A 20,639-nucleotide genomic window follows, 5' to 3' on the forward strand; every position below is an offset into this window, starting at 1 on the left:
CATGCATCCCATCAGATTAAACTGGTTTATTAGGAGACCAACCAAGTTTTTTTTTTTTTTTTTTTTTTTTTTAGTGAGCCTTGAGGCACCTGTTGTTGTGATTTGGCACTATATAAATAAAAAAATACCATGAATTGAATAGTGTGGTGGAGAATGTGGTTGATGAAATTGTCTTTGGAACATTTCTGTTTTCTTTCCAAAAACTACAAAGTTTCTGGCTCGTTGGTGCCAGTGGAACTGGTGGTGCAAGCACTAACGAGTATATGTCTAAAGACTGAGATTAAGATTAGTTTGTACTCAATAAATAGGACTAGATAGCCTGCACTCTGTGGTTAGTTCATCACTATTGAACTTCTTATGAGTAGTCCTCCTTGCTCTCCTGCAAGCCTTACAAATGTGTTTGGAATTCTCAAAGATATTTGTGGTACAATTGCGTGCAGTAAATGTACACAACTGGTAAATGTATGATGGGTAAGAACTGCAATTAGTTCGGTTCCCTCTTTGTTAACGTTTTAGACATCTTGATTGGTTCGATAGCCTTGCTTTGGAGGAACCTTGTTGTATGATACTTTGGTTCATACTCAAACTTTAATTCCAGGTTTGTTTGTAGCTGGAATATTTGCAAAGAAGTGTGATGTTTGTTTGTAGCTGCAGGCAGGCCATATGGTGCTGGGATCATTGTGAGGAACTCTGGTGTTCATTCAGGGAGCAACGCTTTGATTTGCTGTTGAAATTAACCAGTTTTCTTGCAAGATTAAAACTGCTATTTAAGGGAGGAAACTTGTTGCGCTTTTCTCTATGCCAGTTTGATATTTTTTTTTTAAACAAACTGTTTTAAGCACCTTACTCTATGATACCTTCTTTACTGGTAGTTTCCCGTTGCCCTTCATTTGCTCTGACAAGGGAAAACCTGGGCTGGTAAGATGGGTGGAGCTGGCAGGGAGTACAGGTAGTTTGCGGTTGCCACTTTAATGACTGGGTATATTTTTTACATTTTCTGTTACCTTGATTTATAACTTTTTAGGTTAAGTTCTAGTTTTGAGGTGGAACCTTGATTTTAAGATGGTGTGGGGGGTGACACCATCTCAATGTCTGAAGGAACTCCTGGCCTGTTATCAATTGCCTGACATGGGAGGATCGTCAGCTAGTGCAGATCCCTTGTGCCTTTCAGGCTATAGATTAACTGTTTAGTCTCTCTTAGACTCCACTTGGATTCAACCCATTTGTAATGTTTGTCTGTTGGTTAGATTATGTTGAATAAATTATCTTCTATTTAAGAAAACCTCTTGTGTGGACTCTCTCCTTTGAGCCAATTTGTGACATTAAGGTTTAGGTGAAACAACCAAAAACATAGCTGCAATGGTTCTGGTTTCATTCTGATGCAATGAATGAACACAAGAGCTGCCTACACCCATTTTCTTTAAGAAATTCGATATAGTGTCCTTTTGGCTGGCCTACATTTTGATGTACTTCAGTCACTTTAAATGTAATTGATGCCAAACCTCAAAACATTGGCCACTTGTCTACACCAGTAGTAGGTGGAACTTAATGGGCACTTTTAAGCAATTAATGACTACGATTCAAGGATTGTTTAGGTCATCAATTAGTCGTCTTTAGTGGGATTGATGACAGATTGCTTTTGGATCTGTGGCTTTTAGTGTTTAACCTTTAATTCATCACACCAGGCTGCCCCTGACCTAAAAGTGCACAGATCACAGATGAAACTAAAAGTACCTTTCAACAGCTTGCTGGTGAAAGCGTGCATTCACGGGGTGCTGTTCTCTGAATTCACAGTGCGGGAAAGGGATAGACGTTAGAGCAGTAACTCTTACAGTATGTTTTTATTGCGTTAAAGCATCGCCTTGTCATGAAACACTCCGCATACAGTTTTATCTTTGTATTAATGACCTCCTCGCATGCCAGTGAATATTTGTGAAAATATATACAACTAACACATTCAGACCCATGATGTTGAAATATCCTGATGCATTATGTACAGGGACAATTCCAAGTATGTAAAAATGTTTCTTCTTGTTGCTCTTGTTCACTGACATTACATATTGAATACTTTCTTGACTGCCTCTTTGTACTGCAGCATGCTGCTCTCGCTCTCCCCTTCGTTCTTCAGCCGTGTGACCGAGTCTTTATAGTCTTGAACGTCTTTCCTTCCCAGCAGCTGCTGTCGCACTTCTTCACCATCTCCCTCTCCTGCCACTTTCATGCGTAGGAGTACATCCAAGATATTCTTCTGAGACGGGCTGTCCTCCCAACTGTAGTCCTCCATGTCTGCCACAGTCTTCTCGGCCTCCCAGGCCTCAGTTTTCTAAAGAAAGAAAGAGAATAACATTTCTAACTTTAAACAAGCAAAACAAATGACCACAGGTTAAATTATGAAAAAGAAAGTTTGGATTTGTAATTCAAGCCACATTTTGATTGGAGTTCTGGTTCAGCAATTCCCACTCACAGATGGTATTTCCCATATGTAACTCTCCGTTTGCCGCCTGTCTCGTTCTCATCACATTCCCTGAAGAACAATACGACCCATTGTGCAGCAGCTTAAAGCAGGGCAGCAACAGGGTCCTGCTCGCAGGTGTTTGGAGGTTAATGACCATCATTAGCTACATATATGTATATTTGATCCCCATGCTGTCTCCAGCAAGTCCAGATCTAGTGACTGAAGAGCAATCAATACTTCAGAATAGGTAAGCAGCAGCTATTCTACTGTTAATCACAAGCATGAAGCAGTTCTTGTGACTGAGTCTTAATGAATAATAGCTTTACATTTTTTGGAGTGGGTTTGCAGCTGACACACTGACGCTCTAACATTTTATTTTTCCACATTTAGAGATTAATACAAAATAAAACAATGCAAAGTGTTGTGATGTTTGCTGTATGCAATGCTCAGTAGTTTGATCAACAGGCAGGATATTTGATAGCTCACCAGTGGGTTAAATGCCCCCCAGTTTCTTGAAATGACAGGTGCTAGGCATGCGGGCACAAAACCAGGCAGAGTGCCTCTTAGTGGTAAATGCGTGTGCATGTTGGAGGCAGCTTTGAGCGGTCAGCCCAAACGCTGGCCTGAATTAGCACACACTGGAATTAACAGGCAAAGTCCATCTCTCTGACTGAGGAGATATAATCACCTCGGTGGCTGCTAACAATTGGCCCCTTTGTGAGCTATCGTTACAACCTGATCAGTACGCCACTCTCACAGCTTCCACAAGCCTGCTGGACAAGCACTGTGCCTTCCATTGTGTGTTCAAAAGGGCAGTGGACAGTGTTTTGCTTCCTGGCTTTAACAGCCTTTTCTCAACTTAAACTTTTTTTTTTTTTTTTGGCTAAGCCATGTCAGGAAGAGCTCCTAAAGGCAGAGGTTGCACAATCGTGCTCTTTTATGTGGCTGGCTGCAGATTCATGCCAACAGTGCCTAAGCACTGTTGGCCTGGTGGCACACCTCTCCGATGTGGCATGGTTTGCTTAATGTGAATGAGTATCAAGGTCAACACCTGAGAGGGGAGTCTGTTTTCTCCTCTTCTGTGGGTAAATGTCAACTGGACAATGCTGCTGTTTGCCATCCTTCTGCCCATTCAACTCTGCTACCTCCCTAATGGGCTTTAGTCTCTCAGATCGCTAAGCAAGATGGACAAGATTGCCCACAGTGAAAGGTGTGCCATGTTGCTAGTTGTACGTAAATGCCACCAAAGATGAAACGATATGAAAACATTTTCAGTTTTTGTGTAACTTGGTGTACCCCAGGCTTTGACCCAGTTTCTCTTCCTTACAAATGGCTTCTTGACAGCTGTCATTCGACTGAGACCATTTCTGAGGAGACTTCAGTGAACAATAGATGGACCAACTGAAGGGTCAAAAAATGTTTTGGGTCCGTGTCGGATGTTTGCTGGATTTTTTTCGTTTCTTAAGGACATGACCTTTAGATAATGTTCATCTGCTGTCGATAGTTTTTTAGGACACTTCTTGTTTTCTACTCTCCCATTTTCCTCAAATTTTTTTAGGGAAACACTGCACACCATGTCAAGATATGCCAAGTTTTAGTAGCTCTTGGGGAACCACCTCGTGGCTACAAAAATACTTTACATTTGTAGATGTAACTGCAGATTCAACTAAAGAAATGGGAACAAGTTAAGCAGTTTTGTGACATGCTGTTATTAACAAAGTGCCTAAAAATACAATTAAAATCAGTTGTTTGCTAATTATCTGTTATGTGTAGACACAGCAATGGTTTAGCCCCTTAAGTTACTTGACCTGTTGTGCTTGAATGATTCATATTCTATCAAAATTTAAACTAATGTCCTCATGTGTGGATCTGGCACAAAAAAAAAAGAAAAAAAAAAAGTAATTCTTTGTTTTTACATTCATCAGGTCCCAATCAGCCCAAATAGCAAAGAGAAATTAAAAATGCATGCCATGAAAGAGTTCAGGTCTTAGGAGGTTATTAAAAAAGAAAATTTCCTTTGGAAGTGGTCTGAAAATTAGTGAAAGTAGCCAATACCCGAAGATTATTTTAAAGACCTTCAGAAATGCTGCAGAACTATTGCTCAGGATTACTTTTAAAAAATGTATAAGAAAGTCAAAATATAACGAAAGGGGGTTACTCAAGATCTCAGCACTGCATTTATTCCAATCTGGGGTGATCATGATATGATCATGACAAAGAAGGGATTTCATATGAAAAGAAGCTACAAATATAAAAATATTAGAAATCTGAAAAAGAAATGCCGTCAAAATAAGACTTCACTGGCTTTTCTGCTAAATGGTCTAAGGTACCAATTTGTTGGTATCTAGTGCAGGAGATACTGTTTTTTCTAAAATATTGAAGTTTTGCCTTTTGTCCTCATAAACCAAATATACAAGACAACACACAAAATCTCCCCCACATCAGCGCTGTGTTTATATTTCACATATCCACACTAAAAAGCAATTATTTTAAATTACATATCTTTTTATAATGGCAAAAAATAGATCAAGTAAGAACCCTCCGCTGATGAAGGCCCTGTGACACTTGTACATTGCATAGAGTGGTGCATTAGGTAAGACATCATGATGCATTTGAACTAAAACCTCTCCAGGGCAAATGCGTTAAAAGTGACAGCGGGTTGTAAAGGGTACGAGTAATGCCAGACAGCACCTGGCCTTTAAATGAATGGATGCTTGTTGAAAGAAGACAAAAGGTTAGAAAACAAAAAGAGAAACTCAAGTGGACGTAGAAAAGGCACAAATATCCCATCTAACACCAGGTAGAGTTGCGGAGTTGGGCCGAAGACTTTTACCATGGATATCCTGTTTGAAACTGTGAGTTCAGTAAGTCCGACTCACTCAGTTTACTGCTCCTTCAGTATTCAGTCACTGAGGCCAATTTATCGGACCTCCCTTCAGTTGACACAAGAACTAGTTAGAGTGGAAGAAAAATGTACAACTTACCCAAGACTCGTGGTAGAGAACTGTGAGCAGATACATGGCATAGTCATAGTTCTGCTGTCTCAGCGGGCAGCTAGCAGAGAGGAGAAGAAAAAAAAAATGTACGAGGACATCAGTTTAATCTTCTTTTAACCCTATATTTTCAGGAAGAGGTGTTTACCTGTCAGTTTTGATGGTAAGGACATCTGTGTTTTTGCAGTATCTCTCGCCAAGGAGTTTGATCATTTTCTTCCTTGCATGGTCATCTAAGTTCAAACTGGACAGCTTTACCTTGAAAGTTGAAGATGTGAATAGATTACCACATAATTTAAATCTAGTCCTTCCGTGACACTTCACTAAATAAAGAGACGTTCACAACGAGATTAGGGCAAATGTGATGTGCTTATGTGCTATAACTCCACCATACATCTGTCTCTAAGGATTTAAGAATAAAACCTAAAGTCTGAACTGCAATATGTAATATTTATTTTTTTAACCTTTGCAAAGCTTAGACTGCGTGGATTAAAAAAACCCTATAATTTTTACAGATCAAACACATGCCGTGTCCCAGAATCACATAAGCTGCTTGTAGAGATGATAGATTTTACCTCCACTGCATTGTTTATGGCTCTGCTTTGAACAATGCAACATTACTCCATTTATAGGTAATACAAAGCACAGGTGAACATTTATTTTGTGCACTGCACTGAGGTACTGCTGTTACAAACATGCACAGAGCTGCTACAATGGTTGAGACTATGTGTCCAGCATAAATAAACCTCTGTCACAGAATTGATTTCCAGGATTTTCCTCCTATAAAATATTAAACCACAAATCAAAAATAGAAAATATATGTTAATTCAAATATTGATGCCCCCCACCCCTCTTACAAATAAGGGCTTAGTCAACTTGTTCTAGATTTGGAATCTAACTGTGTGAGATTTGCCCTTCAATCTATCTCCCTGCCTAATCCACCTGGATTACTGTTTAATTCCTACCTTGCTGATATAATCTAAGGCAATGTGTCAGGAGCAGATGGCTGGCGATTAATGGTAAAAAAAACAAAACAAAAAAAAGCCAAACCCCAAACATTCCAGTCTGGGAAAGAAATCGCACATTTGTCAAAGGCAGTTTGTGATGCAAAGCAGGATTTCTTTGGCACTTTTTGGAGTTAAAATGACTACAGGCAGTGTGATAGAATGGGACAAGGAAACAACAGCTTTGTTTGTCAAGGTTCAGCTGAAGGAAGTTGTGTTTTTCTCTCCTCTACCCTTAACATCACCCTGTAAAATAGAACACAGGCCCAGTAACTTCACAATTAAGAGGGCATTATTTATTACATTTAATTGATTCTTGCAGTTAAGTTAAAGAGACGTGCATTTCCATGTATGGTCCTGCTCATAGGGAAGGATTGCATATTGATGGATTAGTTTTGGGAGGGGGATTAAAAAGAATATTAAAATGTCTCAGCAAATATTATTTAAAAAAAAAATGTTGTTACTTCTTTTATTGAAAACTAAAAAGTTGCCAAAAACCCCATAACAATTAACAAGAATATTGACAGAGCCTTGGCACAGGAAATATAAAGTAATGATCAAAGACTAATCTCTCTGTTGACTCAATAGCATCATTTTGCAGATTTTAGGTCACTAGACGATGAAGATCTTTCTAGGAAGTCAGACAGACACGATGTCAGCTGGTGATTATGTATCCCAGTAAATCTTTAATCTCATTTTACATGTGAGGTTTTTGATCACCTGTACATTAACAAAACCCAGTTAAAGTCAGCATCAAGTAAAAATGGCAAAACTCACTCTGAGATGGACGATACGAGCTGAAGGGTTTCTGAGAGAAGGGCCAGCGGACACATACTCTTTGCTCTCTAATTTAATGGGGAAATGCTCATCACACTTGGTATCAGTCTCCAAGGCAGAGGGCCACTCTGTACAGAAAGCTGATAGCACAGAAAGGCATTTAAATGTGCTGCTGAACAATAATGAAAGAAAGAAACTGCTTTTCTCTAACTAGATTAGTAAAATATGAACTTACGTTTCAGAGCTTCACAGTGTTTCTTAATGGCTGCTGGTGTCAAATGTAGAAAGTTTGGTATCTGAAACAGAGAAAAAGAGAAACGTGACAAACTTTCCCTCTCTTGATTTCACTCTCTTGGCAAACTTAAATCAGCAAGTCTACAAACTGTGAAAAAGTATTTGCCCACTACCTGATTTCTTTGTTCTTTTGCATATTTGCCAAACTTACATGCTTCAGATCAAACAATATTAGTCAAAGATAACCAGAGTAAATACAAAATGTCATTTTTAAATTTGGGTGTGGGTAAGTTGGGTTAACTTGAACAGAACCTTTCTGACAAAGTGAAGCAGGCTAAAAAAACAAACAAAAAATAAAACAAACCACAGTTAAAGTCATCCACAAATGGAGAATAACCCAAGAGTGACTGGCCTATAAACATGTCCAAGAGTCCATCAACGACTCATCCAGGGGGTCACAAAATAACCCAGAACAAGACTTAAAGAACTACAGTTCTCACTTGGTTCAGTTAAGGTCAGTGTTCATGATTCAACAATAAGAAAGAGACCAAAAAAACGAGTTACAAGGTGAAAACCACAGCTGACCAAAAAGAACACAAACCCTGGTCTCATCTGCTGAAAAAAACAAAACATCTCCATGAACCCAAAGGACTTTTGGGAAAATATTCTGTAGACTGACAATACACAGGTGGAACCTTTTAGAAGGTTCGAGTCCTGTTACATCTGGCATAAAACTAACACAGCACTTCATTAAAAGAACATCAGACCAACTGTCAAGCATGGTGGTGGTATTGTGATGATGTGTGGCTGTTTTGCTACATCAGAACCTGGACGTCTTATTGAAATTGATGGAATCATGAATTCTGCTCTCTATCAGAAAATCATGAAGGAGTTTGTCTGGATACTTGAGGGTGCATGGGAGTTTGCCCAACCAGTCTACATGTGTTTTGTGGACTTGGAGAAGGCATTCGACCGTGTCCCTCGGGGTGTCCTGTGGGAGGTGTTGCGGGAATATGGGGTGTCTGGCCCATTGCTACGGGCCATTCGTTCCCTATACAACCGTTGCAAGAGCTTGGTTCGCATTGCCGGCAATAAGTCGGACTCGTTCCCGGTGGGTGATGGGCTCCGCCAGGGCTGCCCTTTGTCTCCGGTTCTGTTCATAATTTTTATGGACAGGATTTCTAGGCGCAGCCAAGTGGCGGAGGGCTTTCGCTTTGGTGGCCTCAGAATCTCATCTCTGATCTTTGCAGATGATGTGGTTCTGTTGGCTTCATCGGGTGAGGGCCTCCAGCTCGCACTGGAACGGTTCGCAGCCGAGTGTGAAGCAGCGGGAATGAGGATCAGCACCTCCAAATCTGAGGCCATGGTTCTCAGCCGGAAAAGGGTGGAGTGCCCACTCCGGGTCGGGGATGAGTTCCTGCCCCAAGTGGAGGAGTTCAAGTATCTCGGGGTCTTGTTCGCGAGTGATGGGAGAAGGGAGCCGGAGATCGACAGACGGATTGGGGCTGCAGCTGCAGTAATGCGGACGCTGCACCGGTCCGTCGTGGTGAAGAGGGAGCTGAGTGTAAAAGCGAAGCTCTCAATTTACCGGTCGGTCTACGTCCCTACCCTCACCTATGGCCACAAGCTGTGGGTAGTGACCGAAAGAACGAGATCGCGGATACAAGCGGCAGAAATGAGCTTCCTCCGAAGGGTGGCTGGCCTCTCCCTTAGAGATAGGGTGAGAAGTTCGGCCATCCGGGAGGGGCTCAGAGTAGAGCAGCTGCTGCTCCACATCGAAAGGAGCCAGCTGAGGTGGTTCGGGCATCTGACAAGGATGCCCCCTGGGCGCCTCCTGGGTGAGGTGTTCCAGGCATGTCCCACCGGGAGGAAGCCCCGGGGCAGACCCAGGACACGCTGGAGAGATTATATCTCTCGGCTGGCCTGGGAACGCCTTGGTATTCCCCCGGATAAGCTGGAGGAGGTGGCTGGGGAGAGGGAGGTCTGGGCCTCTTTGCTTAGGCTGCTGCCCCCGCGACCCGGCCCCGGACAAAGCGGATGAGGATGGATGGATGGATGGAGTTTGTCTGGCCTTCAGTTTGTTTTTTACTTCTCATCCGTAAATAATCTGCTCTTTCACGTGATTCAGTTTATTTTGAAAAGTCTCAACAGGATCTTGAGCTTTATTGTGAAAGGTTTATGTTGAAAATAAACAAGCGGACACGCGACGGTCTTACCGTCGCTGTTGCTAACGACAATGCATAAAAACAGGCGCTTGTCCATCCATAGTGTGGTTATATAAAATATAAGAGAAAGAGAGAACTTTAAGAAATTAATATAGCCACTACAGTGACCATCAAAACGATGAAAAAATATTGCCGTAAACAGTTTATTTTGCGACCGCACAAAACAAACGATTGCGTAAAATGAAACTATAGACGTTTTTATATCGTCATCCGATGTATTTCGTTATATCGAACAGCCCTAGTATGTCACATTATATTTGCACACACACTAGAATAGATTTCTTTACCGCCAAGTCTGAGCTCCTTAGAACAGCTGAGTATGATCTGCATGATACAATCTACGTCCAAACTATCATTCATCTATAGATGACAAACAGTTCATGACCTTTACAACAGAGCTTAAATTATATTCAGACATAAACATCACCCATTTCACGTGAGTGTTCAAAAGCAAATCTCTGGGGCTGCATCAGCTGATTTGCAAGCAAGTGGGGCGCCAGAAAGTATGTGTTAAGAAGTTAGAACATCAACAAAAAGCTGAAAGATGCAGTTGAAAGCAGTTTACTGATAAAACATGAGCATGGTAACAAGAAAAGCCAGATGCTTTGATTTTAAACCACTGAGTTGGTACAGATGTTTAAAAAAGGTGATTTTTCTTGTTTACTTTGTTTTATTAGGCATTCCCATATTTGTTTGAAAGATTAAAGAAATCTTTATTGCGAATGAGTAAAAACCGTTTTGAGGCACTTTAACCTCCATCTATCTGTAAATGAACACAAGCCTTCGAATTTCTCCCAGATGTAAGAGCTACAAAATGAATTCAGCATTAGCTGTTGCCATTAGTAAAGATCACATGAACCACAGACGGGCCAGTGACAATGAACAAAAAGAATATCAGCTAACACCAATGTTTGGCCAATAAATCAAGTCATCCATTATAACTTATTTTTTGAACTGAGGAATCGGGGACCACCAACTGAACTGACAGAGGCAGTGAGAGTCGATTTCAATCAAATATAACTCGTTAACAAATGCCAGACACAAAAGATAACTTCAATAAAAAAAAATAAATAAATAAAAGTGGAGCCTCACTGTGTGGAGTTTCCATATTCTACCTGCGCCTGTGGAGTTCTCTCCTGGTATTTGATCTTCCTCCCACAGTACAAGGACATGCACATAACAGTATTTGGCAATACTAAATTGCTGTAGGTATGAATGGCTGTCTGTCAGGCCTGCACGGGAATGACCACTAAAGCCTGATGTTATCAGTCCATATTAGCTTTGTCCCAATAAATTGGTATTGGCATTTACAATGGCCAAAAATGAAAATTTAAAAAGTAAAAGAGGTGGGAATAAGCATTGATGTGTCATAGTTTGTCCATTAGGGGGCACTCTGTAACTTCCCTGTTTTTAAACTGCATCGTTATGTTATCTAGAGATGAATTATATATATCTATGCAATATAATATATTAAACAAACGTTATGACTAGCTATATATATCTTTTGTGCGTCTGAAACAAAGGAAAAAAATATCGGCCAAAATATTAGAATATTGGAATTTTTAAATCATCAAATATCGGTATCAGTCTGGAAAAAAAAAACTATACTGATCAGTTCCACTGTCTGCCTGTCCAGGATGTAACCCACCCCTTGCCCTATGACAGCTGGGACAAGTTCCAGCTCCTTTGCGACGCTGAATTAGATAAGCTGAAGATGACGGCTGAATGGTTGATTTATACCCTTTTCTCCTACTGAAAGCACATCATTATGCTCACTGATCCACCACAACACTCCGCTTGCAGAGGGAGGCCACTAAAGTGATGATAAACAAAGGCCCTCTAAATTCTATTCTTTTGAATAGAATATATCAAAACCGAGTTCAAACCATCTTCACCCTTAACCCCTGTTGGAGGTGTTACGTGTTTGTTCTGATTTAATTAATGGAGGATGTTGGAGTAGCAGAACAGAATTTGAACACGTGACAGTGCTAACCACTACATCACTGTGGTGCCCCTAAATACAGATATCTTCTGTTTTTAAAATTTTATTGGTGGAACTTTTTGCTCATTCTCCACATATTCATGTTTTTGCTATTATGATCTACTTGCACATTTTCAGATCTGCATAAATAAAAGCTTGGAAAAAACAAAAAAAATCTTATTGTACAAATCATATTAAGAGGATCCATAAAGTGTATATTAGAATAAGTTGGTTGAACCCGACCTTTCAAGATAAAAGGTCTGGATCTGAAAGATAAGCAAACCAAATATGGTTTAAGGCTTTAAATATGTATAAATATGTTTAAAATTATATAAAAAGGTTGAGTTTCTTAATGCCCCTAAAAATGGATTGCTCATCTTTTCATTCATAAAGTAAAACACAAACATATAGATGCTATCCAATGTAAATGCTGGAAACTGTAAGGTATATAATATATAAATCTATGGGCCAAAATGTTGGACAGCAGTTACAGAAATATCTACATCCCAGAAAATAGAAGTGACACATTTCAAACACAGAATCATTATAATGCTCTAGATAAAAACATTCAGCACTGAATTGTTCAGAATACGCTGCTTTTAAAGGGCATGTAAACAAAGTGAAAAACAAAATCCGCTTGATCCTTTTGAGTGAAGGATATTATAAGACAAACAATTATATAAATTATCCTATACTGACACCAAAGTAAACTTAATGGTTCACAGTCGTGGCAAACGATTACACAAAAACCCATCTATGACTTATAATTAAAAAAGAAAAAAACAAATCACCAAGCGTAACCAAGGGACATACAGCAGTTTAGCTCCTCATGATGAGCTGAGAGAATGAAATCAATATTGTTATGCTGCAGATATCCAGCTGTGATGGGTGAAACTAGCGGATCTGCAAGTGGCTTGAGTCCAGATAGAGCAGCTGGTGTCTGGACATAGCAGCTCAGTAATCCGGGCACAGAGATACAGCGACTAAAGCCATGCAGGAGAGCAAAAAGGGCTCAACTGGAACTGCAGGAGCACTCGCCAGCTTCAATTAACTCAAACCATCAAAGATAAACAAAGAGAATACATCCAGATACAGCCCAGAGTCAAACGTGTGCAGCTAAATGTTGTGTAAATAATCATTCAGTTCATCACAAAACCATTTGTTCTGTCATTCTTTATCAGATTAATTCATACTTTGTGCATATTTATCACTTTATCTGAGGAGAAAATGTTGTTTTCTTTAGGGCCTCTTTAGGGCATGCTGGAAGTAATGAGGTCTGACCTTGATTAGCTCCAAATTGCCTTTCTTCTCTGGAGGAATGCCCCCCTTCACAGGGTACCCCATCCTCAAAGGGAGGGGGACGGATCCTGGCCTGAAGGTCGCGGCCGATGGATAAACTGCAGTCCAGTCCTGATCCACTGGCATCTTTCCTGTCCTGGGCTCCCCTGCCTTTAACCCCACACAGAGTGCAAAGGAAACCATGAAGGAAAAAAATCGTGCCTGTGTGTGTCTTTATGTATTGTTTTTTTGTGGTGGTTGTTGTATAGCCACAATGGCAACTTTTTATCGTATCATTCAAAGTGCATGCATTGTGTTACACTCAGTTTTGATAAAAGCTGCACACTCACTTCTCTTCTGGGCCTTCGAACAAAGGGTCCTCTACCACCTCTGTCTGGAAGGCCTAAAATAAAGTATCATATACATTTTATTTTTATGAAAACACTCAAATAGAGTAAATGTCACAACGTTGTTAAACATTAGACTACATCTAGCAACTTTATCTGTGATCACACACTCTTAACAAACAGTATGTTGTGTATTGTATGCAGGACCTTTGTTTCACTTTTGCTTTTTTGCTCTTAATTCAGTTTGTCAATGCACAGATAAATAAACCACTGTAAACCAAGAACTCAGTTAACTTTGCTTTTAAATAAATTTAGTATATGTATTTCTTATATGGATTAGAGCTGGGCGATAGAACGATAACGATATGTATCGCGATATAACTTTTACTCGATAGAGAAATTAAGCTATCGCGATAGACTTCGCCGCTCTTGTCCTCTTAAAAAAAAAAATAAAAAAAAATAAATAAATAAAAAATGTCAGCCAATCCAAATTAAGTAGCGCAGAGCCGAACCAATCACAGCCGCAGTGTCACGTCGCGTGACTTGTTACGTACAGCACAAGTGCCAAGCCGCACGTGTGTTTGTTTGGGAAGCAGCCAGATGGAGCCAGCGCGTAATGGAGGAAATGAGTGTACCGACTAGAAAAATCAACCGAGCGTGACCGAAGAGAAAACAGATGATGGTTCCAATGCCGGAGAGATTGTCGAACGGAAGAGCCATAGAAGTTCCGTAGTGTGAAGGTATTTCGGCTATTTCAAGTCTGACAAAAAACAGAGTAGCGTGCACTGTAAATTGTGCCGAAAGCAAGTCTGGAAATACAATAAACTGGTGCATGCGTCACACTGTGCGCCACGTTATTGTTTCGGTGAAATGAATTTCTACAATACTGTTAATTCTACTTTCTGCAGTGTTTAAATGCTTACATATACACACAGTTACTGTCCGTCCACACACACGACTCGGTTCTGCTTCTATGCCCCAGCTTTGTTTACTTTTTCCCACCGAGGCTTCTAGACTTCTGATTGGCCAACATTTCTGCACGGTTAGGAATCTAGCGCCACCTGCTGCTTTGGCATGTTCATAGCAGCGTTTTCCTTCATTTCTGCCTTTATGTGTGGACGGGATTATTTTTTAAAACGAAAACGGAAAATCTCCGTTTTCAAAAATACCCGTGTACGTGTGGACGTAGCCTCAGTCTCTGACTGGAAGCGCTAATTCGTCATTCGGCTTTTGTCAGACTAAAGTAACTGTTAAAACTGTTTGAAAAGCTCAGCTATACAACAAGGAGAGATTGAGAATTTCCTTTTAGTTCTCAGTTTATTTGATATTGACAAAAGTTAGTCAGTTTTGTCTGTTCTTCTGTAAAACAAACTAAGATTTATTTTTAGAATTAATATTTTGTTTCTAAGTGGAATTGACAATTTAGTCTGTTTCGTTTGTTCTATTTTGAAACTTAAACGCTTTAGCGGCTGCCTTTTGTGTAGTTTGCAATATTTGCCTTTATTTATCTGAAAAAGTCTCATGTTCCTTAAGTACATCTACCCTGTTGAACTTATTATGGGAAATAAATATTTAAATAAAAACAAGCTGCTGATTATTTCACATTTTACTTGTGAGCAACGGCACATTTAAATCTTACAAATATAGTTATTTGGCTGATATCGTGATAGATATCGTTATCGCCTGAAATGAAAAAAACATATCGTGATATGAAAAAACTCATATCGCCCAGCCCTAATATGGATAAAGTAAATGTGTAGCATTCATTTAATTGTTAAGTAATAAATATCAAATGAAAAAGGTGTTTGACTGAGTTAAACACCTAAAAATTATTCTTATTATCACTCTACATGTATGTAAATGATGTACTTGAATAGAACTTGTTATTATAATGAACATAACAAAATAAAAACAAAATGAGTAAACTATACTGAAGAAGTATCCCATGCCAACATGTTCTCATCAGTCTGAAAAGCTATCATTTTAAATAGCTATATATAGCACTATTATCACACTAACCTTCAAAACAATCTACCTTGAAGAGGAGGTCAGAGGTCAAATGTGACAATTTGTTAAAATCTTTATACAGCACTTGCTATACATTGACAACACATACCACACTTGTAAGATTCAGTTCTTGCATTATAATGCTTTTTCTCAATTTTTGATCAATAAATCATTAAGTTGACCTTGAAGACATTGATGGATTAACATGTCTCTGCTCTACACACCTACAAAGTTTTATCAAAATCCATTCAAAACCTTTCGAACTACCGTGTTTACAGACAGACTGCCATGCAAACGCTACCAAAAACATAACCTCCTTGGCAGAGGTAATTAAAGTTTAGGACCATCTTTTGCTGCTACTTAGAGCTGGGCGATATGAGATTTTTTCATATCACGATATGTTTTTTTCATTTCAGGCGATAACGATATCTATCACGATATAAGCCAAATAACTATATTTGTAAGATTTAAATGTGCTGTTGCTCACAAGTAAAATGTGAAATAATCAGCAGCTTGTTTTTATTTAAATATTTATTTCCCATAATAAGTTCAACAGGGTAGATGTACTTAAGGAACATGAGACTTTTTCAGATAAATAAAGGCAAATATTGCAAACTACACAAAAGGCAGCCGCTAAAGCGTTTAAGTTTCAAAATAGAACAAACAAAACAGACTAAATTGTCAATTCCACTTAGAAACAAAATATTAATTCTAAAAATAAATCTTAGTTTGTTTTACAGAAGAACAGACAAAACTGACTAACTTTTGTCAATATCAAATAAACTGAGAACTAAAAGGAAATTCTCAATCTCTCCTTGTTGTATAGCTTAGCTTTTCAAACAGTTTTAACAGTTACTTTAGTCTGACAAAAGCCGAATGACGAATTAGCGCTTCCAGTCAGAGACTGAGGCTACGTCCACACGTACACGGGTATTTTTGAAAACGGAGATTTCCCTTTTTCGTTTTAAAAAATAATCCCGTCCACACATAAAGGCAGAAATGAAGGAAAACGCTGCTATGAACATGCCAAAGCAGCAGGTGGCGCTAGATTCCTAACCGTGCAGAAATGTTGGCCAATCAGAAGTCTAGAAGCCTCGGTGGGAAAAAGTAAACAAAGCTGGGGCATAGAAGCAGAACCGAGTCGTATGTGTGGAGGGACAGTAACTGTGTGTATATGTAAGCATTTAAACACTGCAGAGAGTAGAATTAACAGTAACAGTATTGTAGAAATTCATTTCACCGAAACAATAACGTGGCGCACAGTGTGACGCATGTATTTCCAGACTTGCTTTCGGCACAATTTACAGTGCACGCTACTCTGTTTTTTGTCAGACTTGAAATAGCCGAAATACCTTCACACTACGGAACTTCTATGGCTCTTCCGTTCGACAATCTCTCCGGCATTGGAACCATCATCTGTTTACTCTTCGGTCACGCTCGGTTGATTTTTCTAGTCGGCACACTCATTTCCTCCATTACCCGCTGGCTGCTTCCCAAACAAACACACGTGCGGCTTGGCACTTGTGCTGTAGTAACAAGTCACGCGACATGACGCTGCGGCTGTGATTGGTTCGGCTCTGCGCTACTTAATTTAGATCGGCTGACCTTTTTTTATTTTTTATTTTATTTTTTTAAGAGGACAAGAGCGGCGAGGTCTATCGCGATAGCTTAATTTCTCTATCGAGTAAAAGTTATATCGCGATACATATCGTTATCGTTCTATCGCCCAGCTCTACTGCTACTTTAACTATTATTTTATCTCTTCTTTCCCCTTAGCCCCACAATGTATCCTAGCAGGTGGCTGCCACTCCCTTAGCCTGGGTCTACTCTTCCTGTTAAAAGGGAGTTCTTTCTTCCCACTCTTGCAAAGCACTTGCTCATAGTAGGGCTGGGCGATATATCGAGTTTTTTAAAAATATCGATATATTTTCATACGAGATATAAGATGTGACAATATCGTTTATATCAATATAGTCTATGTTACGTTATAATTATACTTGTGGAGCCCAGGTTTGCCTCTCTTTCATCCACTTATGTCTCTACGCAACGTTACTCGGCCTCGCCTCTCCTTCACTGAACACAACTCCCCCTCCCCCATAGCTTTACCTGCAGGCAATGACAAGATGAAAGAGGAAAATCTCCGTTAGCGAGTTACCTCGGATCGCCCCGTGCGTGGGGCTGGACGGTGTCAACGTGTTAGCGAGCTAACCGCGCTAACGACATGCAGCCAGGAGGGGCTATATCGAGATATGAATTTTGGGTAATATCGCCCAGCCCTAGCTCATAGCAGCTTGCCTGATTGTTGAGATTCTCTCTCTATTAATTGTAAGGTCTTTGCCTTGCAATATAAAGCACCTTGGTGAAACCATTATTGACAGATGGAGCTATATAAACAAATATAGAATCTAGTTTTTACTTTTATTTTTGGTTAATTTGATTTTGGTTAACTGAAACGTTCTTTTCAAATTTAACTTTACTTTTTTGGTTTTAGTTAACTAGCCTTGGCATTACTCTCTTTTCTCAGGAGTGGAATGAAAAATTGGATAAAGGAGCCTTCGTTCATAGACCGTCTATAAGTATCTGTCTTTGTAGGGCTGCTCAATTAATCGAATTTTAATCACGATTACGATCTGGGCTTTCAACGATCATTAAAAATGACTGAGCCGATTATTAGCCCCTCCCTCGTACTTTACTCTCGCGCTGCTCCGTGTGGCAAATCGAGCGCACCTCTCTGCATTTCGAACACGTGTCACAACAATTAAGAGCAGCGGTCCCCAACCTTTTTTGCGCCACGGACCTGTTTATGCCCGACAATATTTTCATTGACCGGCCTTTAAGGTGCCGCAGATAAATACAACAAAATAAAACTAGTACCGGTACCGAAAACATTATTACTAACACACATGAAAAGACCAAGGAAAACCGAGTAAACGATAAAAACGATAACAAAATAACGCTGAAAACCGATAAAAACCCTGAAAACTATACATTTCACACCTGAGCCTCAACTCTCGCGGCCCGGTACCAAACGACTCGCGGACCGGTACCGGTCCGAGGCCCGGGGGTTGGGGACCACTGATTAAGGGGACCCGAGGGAAGCGGAAGCTCGGAAAGCTAAGCAGAAGTTATTTGGAGAGGAGAGTGACTGCTGCTGGTTGAAAAGAGGTAAAAAAAAAAAACTTCAGTGGTGTGGAAACATTATGGGTTCGCGGAGTCAGACGTGGATCAAGTAGACATAGTGTGTAAACTCTGCTACAGTGTCATAGCTGCACCACAGAGCAACACTGCAAAGTTCACTAAACATAGATGTTTACATTTTTCATTTATTTTTTATATTGCAAACATTTGCACTGTTATCAGTATTTGCACACTATTTTATGACAATCTTTAAAGCCATTATTCAATACATTGTTATTGTTAAATAAATATCGTCAAATAATCGAGATCTCAATTTCAGTGAAAATAATCGTGATTATCATTTTTGCCATAATCGAGCAGCCCTATGTCTTTGTACTTCTGCTGCTACTGTGCCTACACATCTTTTTGCGAGAGCAATGGAGAGTTTTTTCTTGTAATGATGATCTGCCATAATTTACAGCAAGTGTCTATCTTTCGGTTGATTGTGATGAGCAGTGTGGTCACTGACAGCCCAGGTAGTGACACATGGTGAAGCAAAAACAGATATAGGAAGCTCAAAAGGACATCAAAGACTTTCAACAACCCAGACATGGTCACCAGACACATCCGCTTTTCGTTTAACTAGTCACCTAAGTTTGGATGCTACAGAAGTCTACACAGGATATTCTATAGCTACTCTTGTTAATAACAGCACTTCATGCAGTTAGCTTAGCTTGCAGCTATGGTTTTGAATTGGCATAAATTCCCTTATAGCGACAGTGAAACTCACCTTTATTTCCAGAAGAAGAATTTATAGACAGAGCCGTTGCATATGTGGCTTTACCGGATGGTTTATTGAATCCAAGGAGAGGGATATTTATTCGACCTAGGGACAGAAATGTCTTGCTTGTGCGTGAAGCCATGTTTTCTCAGTGAACTACGGAAGCCAGCGAGGGACGGTCAAACCCGATTGCGAAGCTTTTTACTCAGCGCGGAGCAGCACAGGCGCAGTTAAGCGTTTAGATAAGAACACGTGTGAAACGGCTCACCGCGTGTCGTAAACACTGGTTTATCTGGTAGGTGATACTTTAACAAAGCAGTCATAATAAGATACTACTACAATGTTAATGGAGGTACTCCTGTTTCTTTGTGAGTCAAGTGAGAGGACTCTGCCAGCTGCTGCTTTTTGAAACATAGGGTGCGTTCAAAGACCGTTTGAAAATATTAATTAGAAAGTTGCAAAGCAAACAACTAAACAACAACAACAAAAAGATGAAAGTGTTAAACATCTTAATATCTTAACGGATTGGAAGTGTGGAAGGCTGTATTTTAAAAAAGATTTTGAAATCTGTTTTATGAATTTGGAATTTGAAAATGGTTTCTGAAATTCCTTTTTTATTCAGTTTTTTTTGTGAAATCGTTTTGAAGTATCTATTAACTGGTCAATAATTCATTTAAAAGTATTTGTAATTTATCTTTACTTTGTTTTAAATTAAAATATTGGAGAATACATTACTATAGTAATATCTAAATAAATAAAAGAATTAAAAATCTAATTTGTATTTAATTTAATGAGGTATTAATAAATGTTTATTCTAACTCAAATGACGATTAAAGGGCAACTAATTTCGTCATATTCGTCACTTTGTGGTCATGCTGTCACATTCAAAATATGTAGTAAAGTTTATGACTTCATGAACCTGTTCTGGTGCCTCTGAGTAAAAACTTATTCCCTTGGTTGTTCTCTTCATTACCATAACTAGATTTGCTTCTTCTTCTTTTTTAATTGGAAAAAAACAACATGTGACGGTGGTTAATTGTAACAATATGCTAATAAAATACATTAGCCTTTCACAACATTAAAATATGCTTTGAATATTACCCCCAGCACACCTGAACAAGCAGTTCATTTATGAAATAACCTGGTATGTTCGTAAAATCAAAATGTGACTGAAAACTGAGCGTTTGTTATTTCGGCATCAGAATATATTTGAGGGCGTGACTTTCGATATAGACAGCACGTGATCGATTGTTTGCCATCGCTATTATTTTACTGAGTGACTGAAGAAATATCGATTGGATTAACACAACAACAAGAACAAAGTTATAACTGTCACTTGGTTGTTAGAGAACTTATTACAAAAACGATAAATCTGGTATATGTACTATATTTTAATTATATTTTAAGATTTCCTCTCGCCCGTAAAGGCATCGCGTGTCC

General features: G+C 39.4%; 1 protein-coding gene across 1 annotated transcript; it reads right to left on the reverse strand.

Moving 5' to 3' along the window:
• Positions 1-1,822: 1,822 nt before the first annotated feature.
• On the reverse strand, positions 1,823-19,369 carry mrps35 (mitochondrial ribosomal protein S35). Its single transcript, XM_085462378.1, has 8 exons — positions 19,209-19,369; positions 13,298-13,350; positions 12,951-13,118; positions 7,465-7,525; positions 7,230-7,369; positions 5,597-5,706; positions 5,440-5,509; positions 1,823-2,323 (listed from the first exon to the last, which is right to left on the reverse strand). Exons 1-8 carry the CDS (start codon positions 19,339-19,341, stop codon positions 2,054-2,056), a joined length of 1,005 nt encoding a protein of 334 aa, XP_085318504.1. The 5' UTR covers positions 19,342-19,369; the 3' UTR covers positions 1,823-2,053.
• Between the last annotated feature and the right edge of the window lie 1,270 nt (positions 19,370-20,639).

The sequence above is a fragment of the Copadichromis virginalis genome, linkage group LG7 (assembly GCF_057382275.1).
Source record: "Copadichromis virginalis isolate Kocher_CV1m ecotype Utaka linkage group LG7, C_Virginalis_male_GT1.1, whole genome shotgun sequence".
Taxonomy (NCBI): domain Eukaryota; kingdom Metazoa; phylum Chordata; class Actinopteri; order Cichliformes; family Cichlidae; genus Copadichromis; species Copadichromis virginalis.